A 25167-nucleotide genomic window follows, 5' to 3' on the forward strand; every position below is an offset into this window, starting at 1 on the left:
TAACCACACCTTATTTCCCCCACACCTCTGCACCCTAAGATTCTTACCTTTTGCATGGCAGCATGCTTACTCACATTGATTACATTCTTTGCCATATGCCATATAACTGAGAAAATGTCACTCTCAATGTAAGATGCAGCATTGCAGAAGTGGTAACTGAAAGGAAGGGGAATCCATTAGATAAGCCTATTAGAATAATCAGAGTACACTGGGTTCTTCGTCTCCAGTTTTGCTTGGACAGTTATGGTCTCTTGTCTCACAGTGGGAGGTTTTAAAAGGTACTGCCCTATTGCTGTCCCTTTTTAGTGGTCTCCAGGGAGACAAGAACATGGAGAAATACTATGAGGAATGGAGGTAGCATGCACCTTTTAAGAGTGGCCCTTTAAGCTGCTGCACAGGCACACTGAATCACAAAGTAGGAGGTGGCCTGACAAGCACAACTTACCAATGTGCATCCATCAAGGAGTTTCAGAGACAAACAAAAGGCAGCTGCTGCAATCATGGATGGAGGGAAGTGAACTATGTCATAACTCACAATGCACCACTCCGTCAGATGCTTGGCCAGAATGTTTTGTTCAGTTTACCTGCAGTAAGTCAGAGTTGAATATTGGCTATGTCCAGGACAAGAGCATTCTGTCAAGCCTTGGTTTAGTTAAACAGGAAGAAATACTTCCTTAGAGAACACTTGCAGAGTACAGTGTTGAAATTCAGGTGGCTTAATCACAGAACATGTCTGTGTTATATTAGGCTGCTCATAGTCTAGGACCGCCCCTTTCAATGGCAGTCTAGCAGGTACCTGCAATATCAGTGTCACATTCCACTGCAAGGCGAGAGAGGAAGAGAGAAAAAGATACCACTGGAGGTCAGGGAGTGCTGTGGATGTCCATGAGGTGGGGGGGTGCATGCTGCTCGATGGGCAACTGGACATGAGGTGAGGAGATCAGGCAGGACGTCCAGAAGTCTGGAAAGGGTCGTGGTGTGGATCACAGCAGGGCGCTGGCTCGGAGGCAGGCAGGGTTGGACTCAGGTGGCTCAGGCAGGGACACAGGGAGGCAGAACACACATGAGGGCGAGCAAGAGCCAACGAGGACAGGAGAGCCAAAAGGAAGGCTGGGGCCAGGGCAAAGGGCAAAGTCAGGGGAAGGCCAACAAGACTGACATCCTGGTGGGATGTTATAGACCACCAGCCCTTGTTCTGGTAGGTGACTTTAACCTGGCAGCTATCAGATGGGAATTCAACACCGCAAAGAAGGGGCAGTCTAGGAGATTCTTAGAGTGTGTGGAGGACAACTTGTTACAGCTGGTGAGTGAGCGTACCAGGAAAGGGACTATACTAGACCTACTGTTTGCAAACAGAGCTGGTGGGAGATGTGGCGGTTGGAGGCCATCTGGGGCACAGAGGTTATCAAATTATAATTTTCAATATTTTGAAAAATTTTGAACCATTTCAACAAGTTGCCACAGTTAAATATTGCCGTTTCCAGATTTAATTTACAATATTACCTATTCTCAATGCTTTTGCAATCTTTGAAGCTCTTCTTTGGCCGTGCAGAGGGAGAGGGTAAACCAGAGAGAAGTCCAGGGCTTTCGGGATCTTTGTCTCCATCTGGTGGATGTGGTTCCTTGAGCAAGCGTGGTCAGTTGCATAGCCAAAGTCTCCAATTTCACCTTGAAAACAGCATTGTCCTGTAGAAAGAAGCAGTAGAGATTTATCTAAATTACTTGGTTCAGAACACAGGTTTTCAAGGTAGTCAGTGTAAGGTCGGTTATATGGCAGGATGTTCATACCCACTTACAAAGAATAACTGCACATCCTCTGTTACCTCTCTTGACACCTGCAGCAGTGTTAGAAGGCCTTGAGTTCAAATCAGGGAGTGGAATAAAAAGTTTTGATACATCAACTCACTGTTCATAGCCAAGAGCTTTGTGTGCACATACAATTGAGAACTGAATATCCTCTGTTGGTCATTTGTATTGTTAAAGGTATGTACAGCCATGTAGGTTGTTACTGTCCAGCATTCATGCTTTAGCCTAGGGTAAAAGCCCCTTGTCAACTGACACATCCAGTCACTTCATGAACACTTACGGAGAGTGACTTTGTCACTTCCCTGGGCAGCCCATTCCAATGTCTGACCACATTTTCAGTAATAAAATTCTTCCTGATGTGCAACCTGAACCTCACCTGGCACAGCTTGTGGCCATTCCCTCTTCTCCTGTCCTTATCTGGGAGTTTGGTACAGACATAACCCATGGGCGTAAGACCATAGGGCACAAGGTTTCCTTGCTCACTAGACATGGGCTAGAAAGAGCACAGTGCTAGTATTAGAAGTTGATTGGTCTAACAATCAGCATCTCTTCATATGATCATCTGAGTCCAATCCTGTATTTTAAAGTTGAAGGAAGCTTACTAATGCCTCTGGAGAAATCACTGGTGAAAGTGAATACCAACTCCAGGGCAGGCCACACCTACAAGGACAGGTTAACTGCAACTGTCATTAGAAGCCTACCAACCTCAGGTGTCTCAGACAGTTGTAGATGTCCTTCATACAGCTGCTACACAGGTTTGGGTCATTACTATCTTACATGTCTGGGTCTTCAGACTCAAGCAAGATATCAGATAAAGCCTGACACAGTATGTGTCTTCTGCTGGATCACATTCTCATATGTCCATGGAGTTTGGAGACTGATGCTCTGACTACAAGGAAATTCAGAAAATCACTGCAGATAACACCCCCCTCCACAGCCCAGGGTGGGCCAAGCTGCAATCTTGCAGCATGGAGCACCGCAGGGGCTCATGATCCCTATTTCAGGGCACCACAGGAAGGCACGGCTCTGCTGCAGCTGCAGCTGAGGATGGGACACAAAGCACAAGGAGGCCGCAGAAGGTACGTTAGAGGGCTCTGGCTGAGGCTCCGGGGCTGGTGGAGACACGTTTTCCTTGGCGAAAGCCCCAGCAGCCTGCTGGTAACCATCCTCCCCGAGGCGGGGGTTGTGACGACACTTGACACTGCCCGTGGTCCCCCATCAACTTGGCGACTTCTTGGCGGCTGGGCGCACTTTCGGGTCAGCCGTGAAGCTATCCCCAAGCATTCTTGGGGACGGAGGGCGTGCTCCTCTCGTTCGGGGGATCTGCTGCGGAGCGGAACTGCAGGGGAGGGCGAGATAAGGGGACGGCGCCTGTGGGTGTGCGCTGCACCGCCGCGCCCCCGGGCCGCGGGAACGGGAGGATCGGGGCAGCGCTGCAGGCAGGAGGAGCGGAGCGGGGGCAAGCCCGCACGGCACCGGAGCCGAAGCGCTGTGGACGCGCAGCTGAGGGGCTTCAGCCCTCTATTGCGAAGGGGAGGAGAGTGAGGGAACAAATGGGCTGTCCCAAGAGAAAGCGAAATGGGCACACACCCACCGTCCTCCCCGCCAGGCGAAGACCGGGCTGCACCCCGCACTGCCCGCCAAGCTCAACAGATTTGAGGCAGCGAGCAGGACACGAAGAGCCGCGCAGATGCCTCCCCGTGAGCCACGGCAGCATCCCCGCCCGCCCCTCGCCGAGCCGAGCCGGCCCCATGGCACACGTACCGAGGTGAGCGCCGGGCTGGGAGAAAGCCGCGGGACGGGCGCGGTGCCTTGGAAACCCCCAGCCGCCAGCCCTGGCTGGCCGCACACCGCCCCGAGGCACCGCCGCAACTCGGGCCCTGCTTACCTCCCGCCAAGGCTTCTGCTCCAGGGAAGCCAAGACGCAGGACAAAAAACATTACTGGAAAACTATCATTCTCCTCCTTACAGGTACTGCTCTCTCGGAGTGCCTTTTAAACCTGTTTAATCTTTCGAAGTGTTTTGTTGCAACAACTGTCTGCATTCTAATCAGGTGATTACATTGAAGCTCCCCAAACCCTCCCAGTATTAAGAATCAACTGGCCTGCACCTGTGGTTTGAAAACCTGACCTTACAGCACAGTTCCAATAGATCTTGTGGGGAATCCTGAACCCTTTGGTGGATTATTGCCAGACTAAACGAATTTAAAATGGATGTTGTAAGGTAAGACAATGCTTATTGCCATCATCGTTCTGCCAGGAGAGCCAGGAAGAACACTGTGCATGTGTGTTGGGTAACATGGAATAACCTGCCAAATGCCAGCTAAGATGCAGGTTTGCACCTGCCTGTGAAGTATCCAAGTATGGGCTTATCTTCACTGCCATGATCACAGCACCAGCCACCTTGATTTGTTTTGGGTTCTGCAACTACCAGCTGAAGTAGGAAATCACCATTTGCTCAGAGGAAGCTGTGGCAAGCACAGAAGCTTTACAATTATGCTCAGATAGTAATTTAAAAGACAGATTTACCCCCCTTTTAATAATCTTCGTTTCATGTCACAATGGGGTTTGCTGAAATAGTCAATTCTAGTACAACCACTTCAAAACGGGAGTGACACATGTAAACATTAACTGGTGTTTTTGAGATTGATTTCAGTAGCAAAATATCACTCCAGTTATATATAGACTGTAGTGCATAACTGTAGCTCAAACAGGATCCAGATTTGAGGGGGTGGCTGACTCTCCAGTGCTGTCCCAAGACATGAAGGACTGCGATTTATGCACTTAATCTTCATCACTCCACACAAATGCAGTGGAACTTCTAGAAGTTTTCTGACCACAGTTTTCCGTGTCAGTCTTGTACTGCAGATAGTGTTTTAACATAGCACTGGAGGAACTCCTTCAAGAGTAACAAAACACACAAGTTGTATAAACAATCTGATCACAAGACAAGCAGAATGGCTCTAGGATATCTGTAACTGCATTCCTGGTAAATCTCTTCCAATTATATAATTAGTTTATCACTATGTTCTGTCCTTTAATTTCACTGACATCAAGTCTATTATTAGTCAATAATCACCAAATACCAGAAACAAGAAAACAGTATGACAAAACAATACTGCTGTGATACATGGGATGATGAAAGATGTATTCATTTTTGTTAACCACTGAAAGAATTTCTTGTATTTCACGGAATATATTAACGTGTTACAGACAAGAAGAGGGGGCACAGGAAGCCTGTAAACAGATGCAGGCACAACTACCTCTGAAGATGTATTTTATTACCCTATTGGCAGGTTTCCACTAAACACAGATTTTTTTTCTTTGCAGTATTAAGTCCTCAACATCCGTAATTCTTTCTTGAAGTCACTCTTTTGCTTTCCAGTCAAGAAGTCTCAATTTAATATTAATTTCAGCAATTTGTCAAGTCAAAGACTACTGTCACAGTTTAGCATTCTAAACCTGAACTTCTTCCCTAAGTCACACACGGAAGTACAGTTGGCTACAGGACACCTGCAGCTGTCATGATATTACTAAAAAAATTGAGTAAAGTACAGGATAACGCATCTTGAAGAGATGGAAGTTTAGCTGAGTGCTAGGATGATCACTGATTTATTACTTATAGACTTCAAATATTGCATTTGCAGTTATTCATACAAAAAGTACAAAAACTTTTATTTTACAGAGTGGTTTGAGTTATGATTCTGAGTCGTCCCAGGAAAAAGTGTTTTCATTTTTCTTCCCTATTTCTCACCGTTCATCTGTGGATTTTGCTTCTTAAAAAAAAAAGCTCAATACAAATGCAAAATGGTAACACATTTGCTCTGATGCATGAAGTGTAGAAATTGGATTTGTATGCTGAGACATAATATAAAAACTGTCTATTTCTGTTATCTAACAAAGTATGCAAAACACAGGACTTGATGTTTTTTACTCCCCATAATAAATTAATTTCTTTCATTCCAAGAGTCTTCAAGCTATTCTTGAAAGAAAGAAAAATAGTGCCTAGTTGATTATGTTTCCAATTCCAGTATAAACTACTATTTCCCACTGCTAACAAGAAATTACAATACCGATGTTCCACACTTTAGAGAAAGTATGGAATATATCTGTGCTCATCTGCAAGTTTCAAGACTTCTGTTTAATAAACACCAAGTATATTATATAAGATTTTGATTATTTTCACATTTACAGCAAGTACTCAAATCCTTCTTATTTCCTTTATAAAAGCATCTCAATCCAATTAACAAAGATAGTACACTTACAAAAATTCAAATATATAGTGCATTTGTTTCTGTACATGTATGTGCAAGATCTCCCAGCAAAAATACAAATATGGAATCCAACAGCTTGACCATTTACATCTCCTTTGGCCACTACAACTTCGTATCACATGATGTAAGTACCATCTTTGTAGTATTTCATGGATTCTAGCTGCTGAGTCATGGCAAGAACATCCTGAAATCCTGTACTGAGTCCAGACATGTGTTGAAAATAAGCTTCCTTCTCCACTTGGACAGTTAAGTTGTTTACACCAGCATCTTTCAGAATTGCTGTGACCTGAACAGAATGGTACAATTAACATTAGTATTGCACTTCACAAGTATCTCACAGTAACTTGCAGTATGTTGGCTTTGCAATGCTGTAAACCCCCCTCCCCCCATTTAAAGTTGTGAAGAATCCAATTCTCTGGAAAGCAAAGAGTAGCTGAAGAGAGTGTATGGCTTTGCAACTTCTGCACACTGGGTGACTGTCAGTCTTGCATAAGGAAATATGTATTTTTTTAAGAAAAGAAAAACCCATGGCAGACAGGTAGTGGTAATCCAGTTTTCTACACGTGATTACCATCCAGATAGCCCTACTGTTTACTCCCTGTTTTGCAGGCCTGTTTTAACACCTCGTCTTTTCTCAGAGCAGATGTAGTGCCACTTTCAGTCAGTGTTTTGGCAGATGTTCAAGCAAACAACTCTACACGATTAATTTCAGGCTAGTAGGCGAGGGGCAGTACAGTGCTAAAGAGACCAGCTCTGAGACAATAATGGAGAGCTAAAAAAAAAAAAAACCAACAACAACAAAAAACCATACATGTCAGCTTGAAACTTCAGTCTGTGATCAAAAGGGAGATGCCGAGTAGGAAATTAAGAGTCTGAGGACCTTGCACTTTACCTGCTGTACAATTCTCTGTTCCATCACATCTGATACCACTTGCACATGTATTGTGCCTGCCACAACAGCTGCAGAGTGACACCAAAAATGAGGATCTCTGTAGGATATAACTCCCTCTATTTTTTGTATCTGTGAAGAGATTTCATTAGCAAAAATTAAGTAATTTTAAACTTGTACATGTACATGGCTACTGATGGATAATATTTCAAGGAATAAAACTTTAAGGATAATATTACAAGGAAACAAAACTGTAGCACAGCTTTCAAACTAAGCTATATTCAGAAATATCTTGTATTCAAAGGTTACCTTGCGAGTACTCTAAAATTCTAGAAGGTGAAAGTCAAACTAAATGAAAACCCCAGAAGAGCAATGCTAATTAGGATGAGGAAAAATCTCCCCTGATTTAAAGAACAGATCACAGGAACATAAATGGATAGACTAATTAGAATAGGTCCAGCATCTACCAGGGCACTTGTTACCTCACTGTTTAAGCAGGTATATTTAGTTATCATAGCTGAACTTTATTCAGAGACATAACTTCTTTTCCATAATATATACTTTTTTTTCAAATTGATCTTTGTTTTGCATTGGCTGTGATGGTTCTTCTGAGCAACTGATAAGGCACTGTGTTTTGGATTTCTGCCTAAAACCATTTTGATAACACATCAATGATATGACTATTGCTGAACTGTTCAGCCTTCCTCTTTTCTACCAGGCAGTTTCAAGGCTTCCTGTTTTTCCCACTTTGCTCTTGCCCTGGTGGGTAGGCTGGGGATGGCCAAGAAGCAGGGAGGTGAAAGAGCCAGGGCAGCTGTCCCAAGCTGTCCAGATGATCATGCCATGTAACACTTTGCTCAGCAGTAAAAACAGGGGTAGAGGATGAAGGGGGGATTTTGGCTTCCAAGGTGGCTGTTGTTTGGGGACTGCCTGGGTATCACTCTGCTTGTGGAAGGTGCTTTTTTTTTCTTTTGTCCACTGCTCTTCCTTCACCTGTTATATTGCTCCCAGAGTTTTCTTGCTTATGCTCCCATCCCACTGGCAGTGGTGGTGGTGGCGGCAAAGGAGGGGAGTGAGCAAATGGCTGTATGGATGTCTGCCTGTTGGACAGAGTCAACCAACAGCAAGCGCATTGTTTTATTGTGATGTATTTTTTAAAATGCTTTTCCTATTATCTTTTAATCAATTGGTCTTTTGTTCTCATGAAGTACTTTCTTTTTCTCCAGTCTCTCATAATTACTGTCTTCCCTCATCCAAAAGTGAAACTACACTCTGCATGTCACTTTCCTTTCACTACCTGAATCTCTCCCAGATAACTCCCATTTGTTCTTTTCTTTCTCATGCAGACAAGAACACGTTTTCCTGTCTGGTAACTGACAGGACAGCATAAGGATAGTCTTCCTTGAAGCCTCTAGTTGATGGCATCCTCAAAGAACTTTTAACTCATTCTTTTACAAAGAGGAGTTCTCCATACTGAGGTCCACATTACGATTCTGGGCAGGAGCTTAAAATGACACAACAGCAAAGACTAGGTACAGCCTTAAGGCAGATGCCATACTGCATCAGACAGGAAGAGAACCGTCTAGAATGAGAAAATAATTAGAAAAAACAGCTTAATCCCACCTACTGTGAACCAGTATATCCTCCATGATATAGATAAATCAGAAAACTTGAAATTACAAGCTCATGATACAATCCTCTAGCCTGAAAGTTCATAACAAGTTTAAAAAGGTTGCAGGTTTGGGGAATTGCCATATTACTTTCTCTGTACTACAGCGTTGTACATTTACCAAACCGTTACCATACTTGTCTGAAATTATGGGCTATCCATAAAAGCAAAAAACAGTGGAAGTCTTTTTAGCTGCAAATCAACTTTTATAGATAGAACTAGTCATACTGTCATTTCTCTGCAAAATAGATTTTAAACAACTTGAGACATGAAGTTGTCTAAGACAAGAGAAGCTGTCTGACTGAACTGCTTGAGTTTAATAATTAGAAACAGTTACAGCTTTGTATGTTTGTATACAAAACCATTTATAATTGTACCTTTTCTAAAGCAGCATGCAGATCTTTCTCCTGTTCTGGAGGTATCCTCAACAAAAGCACTTGACAGGCATCTTTCAATAGTGGGATAACACTAAGAAAAATCAATGTAGCAATAAAGAGAGAGCAGAGCGGATCAGCTATGAGCCATCCAAATTGCTGAATAAATATCGTGGATACGATAACACCAACACTGCCAAGAGTGTCTGCTAACACATGCAGAAACACACCTAAAACCAAAACAAACAGTGATTAACAGTTCTGTCTAAAATGTATGTATATATTCAATAGCAGAAACTTAGTAAGGCTTATTAAATATCCTCAGGCTAAACAGAGACGACTCTCTGCCAAACCTGGAACAAAATATACTAAATATTTAGCTCTTCTAATGCTTAATTGCAAATTTACGTAAAAAACCCAATTTTTAATCTATGGGGCAATGATCTAGGCAGGCATCCGCAGACTAAAGTACATGTGAAAAGTCTTTACATTGTTAGTGGGATTTGTGCAACACAGCACAATCATTTAACTCTGTATATAAGGCTCATTGAGCCTTAACAGAGAGTCAGAGGATCAGTGTACATACACTGACTTGCTAATGTGGACACACATTAATGTACTGGTTGTTTTTTTATGCCAATTCTACTCTGATTTTACAAGAGAATTGTCTTTGTGCTACTGCTATCTATTTTATACTTTCTACTGCTTTAATTATGGGTTCATTCTCACTTAACACTCAATGGGCAGAGAAAAATACTCTCCAGCCATTGGTAAGATTAGTGCTAGTTAGGTGTCAGGATTTTAAAGAATATTGAAACGTGAGTATAGACAAACTTTACAAACTTACAGACATAATGAATATGAATAACCTGATAACCAACTGGTTATTAATATAAGACATAAAATAACCTATGAAACATGAGACTATTCACAATATTCTGACAAACTTACACAGAAAACACAGTTCTTTCACAGGTATTTTTTAATAAGCCAGACAATTGGTAAATAACTACTTTCTAACTACTAGAGAAAAAATTCTATGCTGAACTTTCGTATACAGCACCCTTCTCAGTTAGCTTTTGATTTCAGATTTGAAAGTTTTTCTTTACCACTTTATCTTCTGAATCACAACTAAAAGCATATCCTGTTGCTGGTCTGTATTTGTTCTCCTGCTTCTTATCCCCTTCCCAGAGTTTTACAACCAGCTGCCACAGGATTCCTAGAAGCATGTTTGTACCTTTATAGCTAGAGATCTTGTACTTTCATTTCCAGTTTGAACTTAGCAAGAAGGACTTAAAGCTTTTTGAGTATGGTTTACAGTGACCTTTACTAATGTTAGTGAGTACTACAGATTACTGCTTTTTATTGTTCCTTATGTATTACACACATCTGCACAGAAACATTTCACGTTTCTTCAAGTCTTCAAGTTAAATTCACAAATGGTTTGAACAATTCCTGTATAGTGCATTTAATGCCTTTCAGATCACTCCTTGAGAACGTTTTTAGATTGATAATACACAATACTGCATAGGCCTGATCCTGAAAATCTTCAATCTCCTAGAAATCACGTACATCACTCGTGATTCAGCAATCTGTCCTTACCTCTCATGTTGGTGTTCATGCCTCCCCCAGAAGATCCATGGGAATGTCCGTGGCTGTGGCCGTGGTCACTGTGGGAATGGCCATGCCCGTGGCTGTGGCTGTGGCCATGGTGAGAATGGCTGTGATCATGTGTGGGACAGCCTCCCCGAGAAGCACCGTGGGAGTGTGCGTGGCTGAAGGCACAGATACCAACAAGGTTTACAATCAGCCCTCCAACAGAGACTGGCTGTAAGAGGGAGAAAAGTATTTAACTTCACTGCATCCTCAAAGGCATTCAAACTTATTTTCTACAACATGGTAACCAAAAATACCGCGCACTTAATTAAGGAAAATTTAATTATGTTTTGGACAACCTGCTCCAGTGCCTTACCACCTTCACAGTAAAGAATTACTTCCTAATATCTAATTAATTCCTAATATCTAGTCTATACCTATGCAGCTTCAGTTTGGAGCCATCTCTCCTTGTCCACTAAATGCTCAGGCAAAAACTTCCTCTCCAGCTCTCCTGAAGGCTCCCTCCAGGTACTGGAAGGACTATCACCCTGGAGATAAACATTAATCTACCATTAACTGCAAAACTACACTGAAACAGCAGGACGAAACTTACAGTTAGCATGTTTGTATCTATGTCTGGAGGATCTACCAGTCTCGCCACTGATTCCATGAAGACAAAGAAAGCAATCACCATCAGAAAGAGGCCATTAATAAATCCAGAGAGAATTTCTACACGTCCATACCTGAAAGTAAACGTACATACTTTAGGGAGTGAGGAACGGATATCTGAACAAATGTCAAAGTTAAAATAAAGTTACAACTCTTTCAATATAGCATTAAGATTGCTGTGATTTTCCTCAATATCACAGAATCATGCCTCAATTTCTGAGTTTTTTTCTGACAAGAGGTTGCCAGTTTCCAACTGTCCAAAATCCATTATAATAAAACAATACAGAAGTATTCTTTTATATATACTGCCCATTTAGGGCTTCAAACTGCTAAATTGCTATGCAAACATATAAAGTTTAATTGTATCAGCTGAACCTAATCTTCATTTGAACACTGGTTTTTAACATAGATTTTTGTTTGACATAAATGCCTAGCATGAGGTAATTTCTAAAGAATATTCAGAGTGATAAAAGTTTTACTTGTAGAGATAAATGAAAATTAGACACATTTTTTGCACAGGTGAGTGGAGAATAGCATGAGCACAAATGGAACAGAAGAGACACAGCAAAAACCCACAGAAGCAGGCATCAGTAAAATATCACATACATACCAGGACATTTTGAAAATGAGCAAGAAGAGTTTAGTTTCAAATAGTCCTCAAAGAACCTAAGATACATACCCGTATGAAAAGATGCGAGTTGCTTTCCACCTTGTCATCAGAGCTGCAAAAAGCCCCATCACTAATGCAGAACAATCAAAAAGCATGTGAAATCCATCGGAAATAAGACCAAGACTATTGGTCCATACGCCATAAAAAAGCTCCACAAAAGTGAAAGCCTAAAACAAAATAAGAGTTTCAATTTTTCCGTTAAGTATTAACTTGTGTGTTAATGTTTTGGTAGACAGAAGAATATTGTTTTCACAGAACACTCAACATTTTTCAAAGGTATTGTTCTAAGCGTTTCTAGACCATTTTTTCTCTCCTCAAATGAAATACATGATGCATTCCAAGTCTAGAAAGTGACATTTTTGAACCTACTCTCCTTAAAACCTCACACATAAAAAACCCAACTCTTTACAGGAGTAAATTTTTTGCTTTGAATTTTAAATTGATATTCTGCAGAGAAAATTCTAAGAATTTTATAATTAAAAATGTAAGAGCTCTGATCTGATACATTATTAGCGTAAAAGTAATGCTGTCTATAAATCTGTTATGCCAACATTTTCTTCACCAGTAAGTTGACTGCTTAAATCTTAGGAATTGGCTCTGAGAAAGGCACACAAGGAAACATTTTTAATACATACATTTACCCAGCACATTTTACTATTATCAATCCATCTGCCTAAAACTTTTTTTCCAATCTTTCATAGTCCATAATGGAATTCCTTACAGCTAACACATATACTTAAAGTTTCTTCCCTTAATTTCTTGGAGTTCTTTGCAAATGAGGTTGTATCGATTTTGCCTACTGCACCTTTTCCTATTCAAGAAAGAGAGAGGCTAAAAATAAAACTAGCCTGGTCCAGTATGACACTAATCAATCCGACACCTATTTTGTTATTCCCATACTTAACAAGTTTCACCTTATCTGCTGGCAACACTGAGCTATCTCAGCCTTAAACATACAATCATACAAGTATTCAGTTACTGGAGTAACCCTTACACATTGAACCAGTGCTGCACTGTGACAACAAACCAGTGACCACTACTTAAAGTGCTCTGTCAAAGGTCACTTTCAAACCAATCAATAATGGGAATCTTTTAAAGAATAACTCTTCTTTCTCTATTATTTATGCACTATTGTAATTGGATTTGAAGAAAAAAAACAAAAACCATGCACTTACCAGGTTTAGGCACAAGAAATAGAAGATCTGCCGAGAATCATACTCCTCAAGGATTTGTTTCAGTGATTCCTTAATAAACCGGGGCAATGACTGGGAGCTTTGCTGTAATGCATCACCCATGAAGTTATAGAGAGGAGTGCCTTCAGGAGAATAGCCAATAAGGGTACCCTTCTGCCCTTTCCTGGAGGGGGAGGACAGGATATTGGCAGCTGCAAGGAAAGTATTGAAGTTTTTGTTGCTGTTTCTAAGCTTCACAGCTATTTTGTAATGTGTTTAATCAGCAAAGTTTACGTGAAATTTTCAGGTAGCAAACTGGCTGTCAACTTTATCTTGAGGTTTCTTAATGGATTTCATTGCTAAAATTAGATCATCATTTCCACAACAGATCATACTCCTTTTTTTTTTCCTGTAGACAGACAGTAAAAGAGCGAAAAGCTACAGACTGCCTTATTCAAAAGAATCCATAAAGCTCATCCAAAAGAATTCTGCACACCTCAGTTTTCTGATTGGCTTCCCAGTCAAACAGACCACAGATTTACTACAGTTTAGACAAGAATACGTACATAAAACGAAGAAGACAGCACTCACTACCACCCCTCCAGAAAGAACATGCTCTGTGCTTTCATGGTGTGGTGGCTTGTTCATAGCTCGAAGCTGGTCTGTTATTGGATGGGTCCAAAAGTTTCCAAAGAGCAGTGCACTAATGAAAATAAGAAAGGATCCATATCGGGCACAGGTGGAAGCTTCCATCTTCACAGAGCATATGGACTCCACGTAGAAATCCAGGATCACGACAAAAAAGATGACTGTTATGAAAGGCATGATGAGAGAAGACCAAGACTCTACTTTACTCTGCAACAAAAAATAAATTTCAAACAGGACTGCTCACCAGAAGAGTGATTATATTTATAGCATTAAATGTAGTTCACTTGAATGCCAAGTGTTTCCACTAATCCATGAAACATAAATACTTTTATGCTTCCAATTAATCATATAAACACATCATTCCAGATATAAAAGGAGATATATATATAAAATGCACTAAAGTACTTTATTTTAAATATCTTCATGTTCATAAAAGAAATTCCATATACAGTGCCATGGTTGCAATGGCCTACTCCCCCTATGCACAAAAGCATAAAGAGCATTTTTATAAAATGACAATATATGATCTACTTCTTAGGGATAAAAGAGCACTGTATTTATATTGTCATTAGTGCTTGTGCAATGTTAGTAGATGAACCCAAGATAAAATATCTGAGCTAGAAGGATGAAATACAGTTATCACACAAAAGAGGAGATTAAAGTATCACATAGATAAGAAACAAATACAGAAGAAAAGCATAATGGAAAAATTTCATACAAAGCTTACTACAAAAATAAAGGCAACAACATTGGTAATTTTAAATATATTTTAAAGGAAAGATTTAAATTGCAATTCACAAGCATTACAAAAAAGATTTATCTTTGTACTTATTATCTTACCTCTGTTGTCAGAGAGAGAACAATAACCCATGGGCACAACAGAAGGACGGAAACAAGATGAGACAAAGCTTGAAGACGCTTTGCTCCACCTACATCTACAGATAGTTTTCGGGATGCCATGTGAAAACCAACCTTACAGCACAATGCCAGTACCAGAAGCAGTACTCCACCCTGGAGACAAAAAGGGATTCCATCAGCATTTCTTAAGTACCAAAAACCTCACTCCAAATACAGTGACACTTAAAATGAGAAAATATTAATGTGCTTTCTTTAACCCAGGAACAAAAGCCAAAACTAGGGTATTTCCTATAATTTTATTCTAGCTAAAAACAGCAACATAGCATTTATAGTTGTGCCTTAGCACTATTCCCAATAGCCTAATATGAAGTGAAATTTAAAACTCTCAATAGTGTTATAATTAGCATACACCAGCAGCAAAATGGTAGCAAACAGCATTTGAGGAAGAAGAAAAATCACCCAAAGTTTTCCCATCTTCCATTATTAAAAAAGTGTTGAAAGTATACATAAATCCCAAAAGATTCACAGCATTTTGTCCTCTAGATCTTTCATAACCTTTTCATTTACTTACCTTTGAACATACCCTATTTGTTCACAATATACTTTTTCAGAATTATTCTTTAAATTAATGACATGATATACAGCATCTCATCTTCCTTAGATCACACTTGCTTTTTTGCACCATTAACCAATTTTTCTAATACTTGATTTATTTTTATATTAATACTTTCTCAGCTGCTCCATATTTTTTCCTGTTTTAGTCCTCAATGAAGCCACTTGAGCAGGACTAAGCCAAGACAACTCAATCAAGCCAGGTCAACCCCATACAGTCAGGTTATCATACTCCGCTATTCATACCACCAATTACAATGGGACTGTCTTACTGATAAGTATCAGAATCTGTGTTTTCAAATACAACTCTAATGCAAAGGAAATACTGGGGAAAGCTAAAGAGGCAGAAACAAAACACAGACCCCAAAAAGTGAGTAAGAAGTGGTTTGTAGGCAAAGCATTATAAACACCCAGAACACTGATGAAAGAATATTTCATAGTAATTTTAATGAGACTTGTTAGGCTATGAACTAACAGTGAAGCATAGCCTCCTTATCAGCTATAGAGGTTGAATACTGTATGGTCTGGCTTGCTGTATTGAAGATCCTCATATTCCAATCAGTGTGGGAAAATTACAATGCTTGTTCAGTTCCAATATGGGGTGGGGATGTTCAACTTTTCGGTTTTGATTCAGGCTTGGATTAGCTCTGAAATTCTTACCCACAAAACTTAGATAAAGATGCTAAAATCCATGTTATTTACCTTGTGATCTGCAACACCCAGGAAAGCAATGATTGTATACAGAACATGAGTAAGAGCACTGTCATGGTGCCCCTCAGCTAAACAAAAAATTAAGGAAGAGTTTAATTCGATTTCCTTTTTTTTTTTTTTTTTAAAAAAAAAAAACAAGAACAGGCAAAGGTAGCAGAACACAGAAAGCAGAGGTAAGCAAATTGAACTTTATGGTGTGTTGGCATGTGCAGGACAACCAGGGGATCAAGTGCAGCCCTTAGCACGGGTTTGTGAAAGGCACGTCCTGACTGACCAACCTGATCTGCTATGACAGAGTGACATGCCTAGTGAATGAAGGAAAAGCTGTGGATACATGGACTCCAGGGCTGCATGGATGCCTTGGACACCATTTCCCACATTATCTTCCCAGAGAAACCAGCTGCTCCTGGCTTGAGCAGGTGCACTGTTCATGATTTAAAAACCACCTGGAAATTGGGCCCAGAGTGACTATGAGGGGAGTTAACATCCAGCTGGTGTTCCGCTAGAAGTGCTGCTCCCCAGGGCTCAGTACTGGGGCCAGTCCTGTTTAATCTCTTTATCAGTGAGCTGAATGAGGGATCAGGTGCCCCTCAGGCAGTTTGCAGGTGACACCAGTCTGGGTGGGAGTGCTGATCTGCTGGAGGGCAGGAAGGCTCTGCACAGGGATCTGCCCAGGCTGGATCACGGGCTGAGGCCGATGGTGTGAGGTTCAACAAGGCCCAGAGCCGAGTCCTGCCCTTGGGTCACAACAGCCCCAGGCAGCTCCACAGGCTGGGGCAGAGTGGCTGGAAAGGACCTGGGGGTGCTGGTGACAGCAGCTGAACATGAGCCAGGGTGTGCCCAGGGGCCAAGAAGGGCAATGGCATCCTGGCCTGGATCAGCAATGGTGTGGTCAGCAGGAGCAGGGCAGGGATTGTCCCCCTGTGCTGGGCACTGGTGAGGCCACACCTCAAATCATGTGTTTAGTTTTGGGCCTCTAAGTACAAGAAGACACTGAGGTGCTAAGGTGTGTTCAGAGAAGGACAACAGAGCTGGAGAGCATTTACAAGGAGCAGCTAATGGAGGTGGGGGTGTTTAGTCTGGAGAAAAGGAGGCTCAGGGCAGACCGCATCACACTCTGCAACTATCTGACAGGATGCTGAACCCAGGTGGGGATCAGTTTTTTCTGACAGGACAAGAAGAAATGGCCGTAAGTAGTATCAGGTATTAGTATTGAATAGATTGAGTATTAGGAAGAACTTCTTCAGGAAGGATTATCAAACATTGACAGAAGCTGCCCAAGGAAGTGGCTCAGTGAACATCCCTAGTGGTTCTTAAGACATGCAGATGGTAGCATTTAGGGACATGATTCAGTGGTGGGGTTGGCAGTGCTGGGTAAACAGTTGGACTTGATCATCTTAAGTTGCCTTCCAACCTAGGCCATTCTATTTTATGATTCTACTCACTGAAAATTAAGTAGGTTAATCAATAAGGTTCCAGAATACACCATTTGTTATCTGTAATTCCATGTTTTCATTCTTTCTTTGGAAAAGTTTACTTTCATCTTGTTCGCTTTTACTGCCCATCTGTAGATATACTACCTTCTGTCAGTACACTATGATGAGATGATCAATTGAAAAATTACTACAAAAGCACTTGTAATTATATTTAATTCAGTACACTTAATTTCTCATTTTCTCTGCTCCTTACTGCTCCAATACTAAGAGTCACTTGCTCTTCTCCATAACAAGAAAGGATACGATGTTCTGCTATTTTAGCCATAAGGTCATCATTATCAAAAAGCAGTAAGCAGATGATAGCTATGATGAAAAATGCAGCACCTCTTGTCTGTTAAAAAACAAACAAACAAACAATAAACACCCAAACAACAAAAAAATCCAAGTATTTCTAAACTGCTACAACGGATTACTGCAAAAAAATCCAGGAAACCAGTCCCCTCCTTCCCTGCCTCCTGATCAGTGTAAGCCTACTTCAGTCAGAAAAGCATTAGAGAAACCCCTATTATTTTTAAGACAATGACCTTGACATTATAATTTCACATTTTTGCTGGTTTTCAGACTTACCAGATAACTCAGGACATATCACCACTGTAGCAAGCTAGATGCTGGTTATCTTATGAACTTTAAGTGCGATTACTTTCTTTATGGTGTCTTTCTGCCTGCCAGAATGCACTGCTACTTCAGCCTGATGATTTAATATTTTGTAGCATCAATGAGCTACAAACCAGATCTGTACAAACTGTTGAATTCTGTCTTATGGGACCTAAAGACCAAAGAACTATGCAAAGACTATGAGAAAGAACAGCTCTGAAGTGCTTTTGTGGTGAAAGGACAGAGGCAGCTATGAAATTACAGCTTTCACCACCCAAACTTAAACCACTGCAATTTTTGGTACTCATCATCTCTGTTAGATACTGAGCTCTATGTCTGAAAAATACCATTACAATTTATCTTTTAAAGCCAAACAAGCCTACGACATTCTCGTTGCAGAAAGTCAGTTGACCAGTTCATTTCATAAAGCTGAAACATTCAGAGGACAGCATTATTGCTCCTTTTTTTTCTGCTGCCTTAAGATACGGAGATTAATTGCCAAACGTGGCCCACTAAGATACAGTCTGACAAAAAATTTCTCTGAAGCTCTACATCTATCCTTTTGGTAATCAGCTGGAGAGAGCAATTTGTCTTCTTCAGAGTGATCTTCACTCTGGATGCCCTAAGCTGCTGAATTTGCAGGGGGTGAGCATAGAGTGTCAGTGCAGATGACTGTGACTTTACTCTAAGGCTGCCTGAAAGTGCTTAGGGGACTCCAGTGCAGTTATGAGACACAGACTTCAGAACTTCCAGCCTGAGATGACACCAAAGTGAGACTTCCCTTCTAGCCTCAGGTATGTAACAGGAGGCATTTTCCTGTTACTGCTTTTGAATGGATGTACTCAAGACTGCTAGTATGGGGATAAGTTCACTCCATTTAGGGCTGATTGGGCACATTTAGAGAACACCTTGCAAAAGTATGTGCAGTGGGACTTGAAACAGAGGATACCTCAAGTATAGGTCTTCAATTAAATGAAAGGCCCTAAGTATTCAGCGCACAGTGGATCATGCAGACATGAAAGTACTTAGAGAACTTTCTGGCAGAAAGAAATAATGTATGTGAAAAGCTAAACACATTGAACATTGTAGCCAGGAACTGGAGACTGTATTGGTGGACAAAAATGTCTAAGTTAGGACCACTACATGCACAGATGTTCTTTTGTCAGTTTGAACCAAAATCCCATTACAAAGACTGCTGAAGTGCAAAAATAATTTTCAAGGTTCTTTTCTGTCTATAAACAGAAAAACTTCTTGGGATCTGCCATGGATATCCAACACCTTCACTTACTGTTTCTCTCTCAATGCCATACTTATTATTGCAAGTAGTACATCTTACAATTTCATCACTAATGAAAACTAAAAAAGCACATTTTCTACGCATATGGATCCAAAACAAAGTTTGTTCCAGGTAAAGAAATACTTGAATTTATAGGATTCAGTATATTTTACGTTTGGTAAAACAGATTTTTAAGTACCTTTGCTGGTCCTCCACCTGAGCTTGTGAACAAGACACTAAGAAGTGACAGCACAACCACATCACTGTGCTCAAACAGTAACAACGTCCTATAAAAAATATGAAATAAACACTCCATTTACCATGAGTTTACCTCACAAACTTGATATTTCAGCTAAAATTAACGACACAACAAAGATTTATCCTGTGATTATAACAGCAGATTTAAACAATTCGAAAGAAAAAACACAAATCAATTTGCCTTCACCAGTAATAGATCTAGCTGCAGACAACTACACGTTACAAAACAAGAACTTCCTAATTCAAGGAACAGATTAAAATTATTCATTTATTGACAACTTTAAATTGTATTTTCTTCTAGCAATACAACAGGATACCAACTTGCTCAAGATGGAGTTATTATTCCCACTGCAACCAGTTTCTGCTCCCAGACAAAAAAAGATGTTCTTTTCTGTACCACTGCATCCTGTTCGTTGAGGTGCTGATGACCTAGTAGCTTATGCTCTTAATTGCTGAAAATAAACAATTCTACTTACATGCTACCTCCTTCAGCCAGCAAAGGCTGGTCACTAACAAGCTGTACTGACAGCTTTCCTGAGCAGAACAAGAAAGTAATTATTGATCTCAAGTTTACCAAATGCTTTTGCAATCCTCTGCATAGTGGTACAATATGATAGGACCCATGTAAATGGTTCTGTTTGGCAAGACTTCCAGCATCCAAAAAGACATGAAAGTATTAACCACATTAATATAATTAATCACAGTATTATTGCTGTCAAGTATGCCTTCTCCTGTGTAGATGATAAAAATTCACCTTCATAAAATATATAATTTAAGGCTCTACTTTCCTCTCTCTAGTGAAACATACTTTCCAATATATTAACCTTCAGTTTTGGAAGTCCAGCTACTGTTTTATAGTTACTCAGTCAGTAGTACCAACACACAGCAGAAATGGTTTTACCTATATATGCACTAATATTACCCAATTTCAACACAGAGCACACAGCCAAGCAGATAAAGAAGAACTGTGCAACAAGTGCAGATACTGATTCTAGTCACCTGTCAAAGGAGCACCAGCTGGTGCCATTAGCCATCAAGCCAAGGACTCCAAACTGGTAAATGAACAGTTGGCATTACGATAATGAGAGCAGGGAAGTGACAAAAACTGCACTAAGTGACCCTGACGTATCACTCACATCAAATGTTTAAGCACTATCAAGAATTTCACTGGCACCTCATACAAGTAGTTCTTACCAGTTCTACAGAAATTATATGTACTTTTTCCCCAAGCTCTAAAGATTTCACAAGTAAATCCGTAAGAATTCAATGTTTTGGTTATACATCAAGTGGCTTGCAGCATTGTCTGACAGAACACAAAAAACAAAGGAGCAAGACAGGGAAGGATCACAACAGAAAAACAGTATTTACAGTAGTAATGTATTTACCTCAGTGGTCCACAGAGAGTGAGGCCAAAAAACCACAAGAGTGAAATGATACATCCAACAACAGCATGCTTAAAGATTTTGATCCACTACAAAAGAAAGGTATTTCATTATCTCCAGAGTTTCAAAATAAACAGTTACTAGCATTGTTTCAGCACAAGAGCTGTAGAAATTGAGGGGAAACATGCTTTGCAAGTTTCATAATTATAATTTAAAGTATGATTATTTTCTTTGATACTTTGCTAGGCAACTAAGATTTATCTGGACATACTATGAACCAGAATTCTTTTCTACCACACTACTAGATTCTGTAACATTGTCTGAGTTCTCCTCAACAAAAAGCCTGAAAAATGGTTGAAAAAAATCAAGTCCATTTACCTATTTTGTAATGTATTGTATATATCAGATAAACATAAAAAGAACTAGATAAAATGTACAAATTGAGGCTAAGACCTTATGCCTACAAATATTTATGTGTGTTACAGTCTTTCTTCAGGAAGCATGCTGTAATTCAGATATTCAATACTTTATTTAAACTTCAGAAGAAATTAATTCTGAAAATATGCTAAAAAAGGTGAAGCACCTACCACAAACACATCTTCAAAATCCAGAATTTGAAATTGTTTAACAAAGTAAAACTATATATGGATGGATTCTTATGAACTCAAATCAAAGATGCCATTTATTCCTTTTCACATTTTTCACAATTTAAAAATTCTGCCATACACATGAAAGCAGTTGACAAGGAACACTTTGAGGCTTTCCTTCAGATTCTGTCTACTTCGTGCATCCACTGGATCAAGTTTTTGTGCAGACAAACACATAAACCCGAGATGAATACAAAGCAGGTGAACAAAATTTATTTCTTACTAATCAGCAGGTTCCAACCTGGCCCTACTCTAAACTTCTTGGGATACTGGAACTCACAAAGATCTGATGAGCAGTTACATTAGGCCCTCATCACATGCAGAAGGGGCTCTTCTGTACTGAGGGACAAGACTAGGGCATTTCAACATTCCGGCAGTCCAGAAATTGCCTGTCTAACTGTCCAAGTCAGCTAAATGAGCTCTTGTTGAAAATCCACTCTTTACAACTCCTTGGCGATAAGGGCCAGCCTTTTCACTATACTCTCAAAAGAAGCTGACAAAAGCTAAGAGCGCTGAATGTTCTAGCTCACAAGACACTGAGTTAGTTGCATACCTCTAGAATCTGTAACCACACCTGCTAAGTGGAGTAATCTTTGTTTGCTTTTCAATTTTGCCAAGAGCCGTAATGCCAAGAATATTTAAAAGGGTGCGAGCCACTCTTACATATGTCAACTCACCTGACGCTTGGTTACCACCTTTCCAGAAGAAAATGGTTTTTGAAACAAAACCATAAAAAAAGCAGACCTGTCCAAAGGAGAAAGTTTTATCTATTAGTTTATTAGTCAGCTTTTTATTCAAACCAGATCTAAACAACTAGGTTTCTCATATCCGGCTCATTATATAGAATGCTAAATGCAGAGTCCTGTAGGAGCAGAAGACACTGCACACAACTCCTTCAAGTGGGATCAAAAGTGATGGGCAAAAAAAAAGCTGTAGTGCTTTGGAACATGCAAGAGAGAAGTCCATAAATGTACATGAATATGAAATAAAAGGCAAAAATGAAATTCCAAATGTTCCAACTCTGTCAAGTTTACACCTCATCAGCTAAACACGAAGCAGGATTTTGTCTGCAAAGATTGTTTCTCTGTATTTGCCATCAGTTTTCATACCTCACCACTCAATCTGGGAAAACAGCTGAATCCCACAAGAACTTCAGAAATACAAGCTAAACAGAAGAAATCTTATCTTCTGCATCCTTGTTAACAAAATTTGGACATGCCCGAGTATCCAGGTTTCAGCGTGGACTGAGATAAATTCTTCTCTACTACTACTCCACTGCTGTTTTGGATTCAGTGTCAGAACAATGTTGATAACATGGTTTTGTCTCTTCCTCAGTGCCACTCCAAAGGGATGTTCCATACTATAAGTACCATATACTCAGTATATGAACTGGGGGAACTACCCAGATAGAGGCTGACTGTGGTTTGGGGATGGGCTGGGTACCATCATTTTGCATTGAGCAGTTCCATTGTGCATCACTTATTTTTATTTGGTTTGCTCTCTCCCTTCCTTTCATTACTATATTTCACTTATTAATTTATTATTAATTTATTATCATATTAATTTCAATTATTAAACTCTTCTTATCTCAACCCACAAGTTTTATTTTTTGTTTTCCTCCTGATTCTCCCCAACATCCCCCTGGAGTGGAGGGAGGTGAAAGCACATTTTTGTGATACTGGACTGCCAGCTGGAGCAAGAGTCACCCCACAACCAACAGCACTGTCAGGACAGGCCCAACTCTGAAGGTGGAAAATCACTGGTTTCTCGAGGGCAGAGAGGCCTTACAAAAACATGTGGGAAGACCAGACAGCTGGACGACTGCCAATGATACGGGAAGTGCTGGATTCTCTATCTATGGTGGGGTAACCCTGTGTGTATGCACAAAGGGGACAAAAGGCTGGATGGCAGCCCCACAGAAAGAAATCTGGAGGTCTGGGTTGATGGGATGTTAAATACGAATCAACAAAAAAGGTCAGCTGTGTCCTGGCGTGCATCTGCATTCAAACACAGCATCACCACCTGCTCGAGAAAGGTGATTGTCCTGCTATGCAATGCTCTGATGCAGCCTCAGCTCAGGCCCTGTGTGCAGTGTTGGGTGCCTCTGTACCTGAAGGATATTGAACTCTTGGACCATGTCTGGGGGAGGCACCAAAGATAGTGTAAGGTCTTAAGGGCAAGAGGAGCATCTGAGGTAGCTTGGTTTGCTCAGCTTAGAGAAAGCTGAAGGGTGATGACCTCATGGCACCTTCTTCAGTGGAGGGGCAGGGGAGGAGATGTTGATCTCTGGTGACTAGTGACAGGGCACATGCTGGAATGACACCGCAGCAGGGTAAATTCACACTGTGCGTTATGGAAAGGTTCTTCACTAAAAGGGTGGGCAGCCACTGTAACTGGCTCCCCAGGAGCATCACAGCTCCAAGCCTCTCAGAGGTCAAGGAATATCTGGACGACACTATTGATCATATATTGCAGTCCCAGGTAGTTGTGTGAGGAGCAAAGAATTGGACTCAATGGACCCTACGGGTCACTTCCAGCTGGAGACATTCCAATATGTCAGAAATTACTGAAATCACACTTAACAGAAATATGAAGCAAAAACCACTGCTATGAACAGAGCACTTCCTGAGTTCACTATTATGCCTTCTCCTCTTTGAGTAAACTGTAACAACATAATGCAGGGTGACAAGCTTGACGCTGTCAAAGAACAGCCGAAATATTACGCGTGGGGGACAAGGCTCCACCCCGTTCACACTCACCCCAGCTGCACTACGAAGATAAACTGCACGAGGTGGACCACTTTCAGGAGATCATAGGATTCAAACAGCCCCACGGCTTTCAAGACCTTGGCGAAGCACAGCAGCACGATGTACCGAGTCAGCCTGCAGAAGGAGAGAGGCCGGTTCGCACCTGCCACGCCACCGCCCGGGCCCGGGCCCGGCCCCGACGCCTCAACCAAGGCCGCCGGTCCCCCCCGCCCCCGGGAGGCCGCGGGGCGATGCCCGCTGCCCCCCTGAAGACGGGACGGCGACGGGCCGCCCGCCGGAGCCAGCAGGGCGGCCGCTCCCCCCCGCCGCCGTTACCGGGCGCTGGGCACATCCACGGGCCCCAGCGCGCCGCCGCCGGCGAGGGCCTGCCCGCCGTACGGCTGCTCCATGCCGGGACGGAGGGAGGGACCTCCTGCGGGGGACGGCTGCGAGCGCTCAGGAGCTCAAGAGCGGCCCGCCTGCCCTGCGCCGGGAGCACCGCATCGCCCGCGGGCAGCACGGCGGGGCGGGAGCGAGGGGAACGAGACTGGAACCGGGGGAGCGGGACGGGAACGGGGAAGGGGAAATACGTGAGGCAGGGCTCCCGCCAGCGCGCGTGCGCGGCAGCACGCGCAGGCGCCGCGGGGCGGGGCCGGGGCTCTGAGGGGCGCGGCTGCCTCCCCTCGGGGCGGGGCGCGGAGCAGTGGTAGCTGGGGGTTTTTTTTCTTTCATTTTTTATTGCAAAGCGGTTTATTTTGGGTTATTATGGTCCAAAGCTCTGCGCTAGTATCCAGGGGATGGTTTCCCTGTCGAAGGCTTT

At 41.6% G+C, this 25167-nt stretch overlaps 1 protein-coding gene across 1 annotated transcript; it reads right to left on the reverse strand.

Annotated features, from left to right (window-relative positions):
* Window positions 1–5920: 5920 nt before the first annotated feature.
* SLC30A5 (solute carrier family 30 member 5) lies at window positions 5921–24844 on the reverse strand. The gene is made up of 16 exons (XM_040089993.2): window positions 24684–24844; window positions 24360–24482; window positions 22278–22344; window positions 20957–21042; window positions 19513–19600; window positions 17687–17774; window positions 15939–16015; window positions 14607–14777; window positions 13685–13973; window positions 13122–13330; window positions 11956–12113; window positions 11221–11350; window positions 10614–10839; window positions 9015–9241; window positions 6972–7100; window positions 5921–6365 (listed from the first exon to the last, which is right to left on the reverse strand). The coding sequence occupies exons 1-16, from the start codon at window positions 24755–24757 to the stop codon at window positions 6195–6197; spliced, it is 2313 nt and encodes a 770-aa protein (XP_039945927.1). The 5' UTR covers window positions 24758–24844; the 3' UTR covers window positions 5921–6194.
* Window positions 24845–25167: the final 323 nt, after the last annotated feature.

The sequence above is a fragment of the Hirundo rustica genome, chromosome Z (assembly GCF_015227805.2).
Source record: "Hirundo rustica isolate bHirRus1 chromosome Z, bHirRus1.pri.v3, whole genome shotgun sequence".
In the NCBI taxonomy this organism is placed as follows: domain Eukaryota; kingdom Metazoa; phylum Chordata; class Aves; order Passeriformes; family Hirundinidae; genus Hirundo; species Hirundo rustica.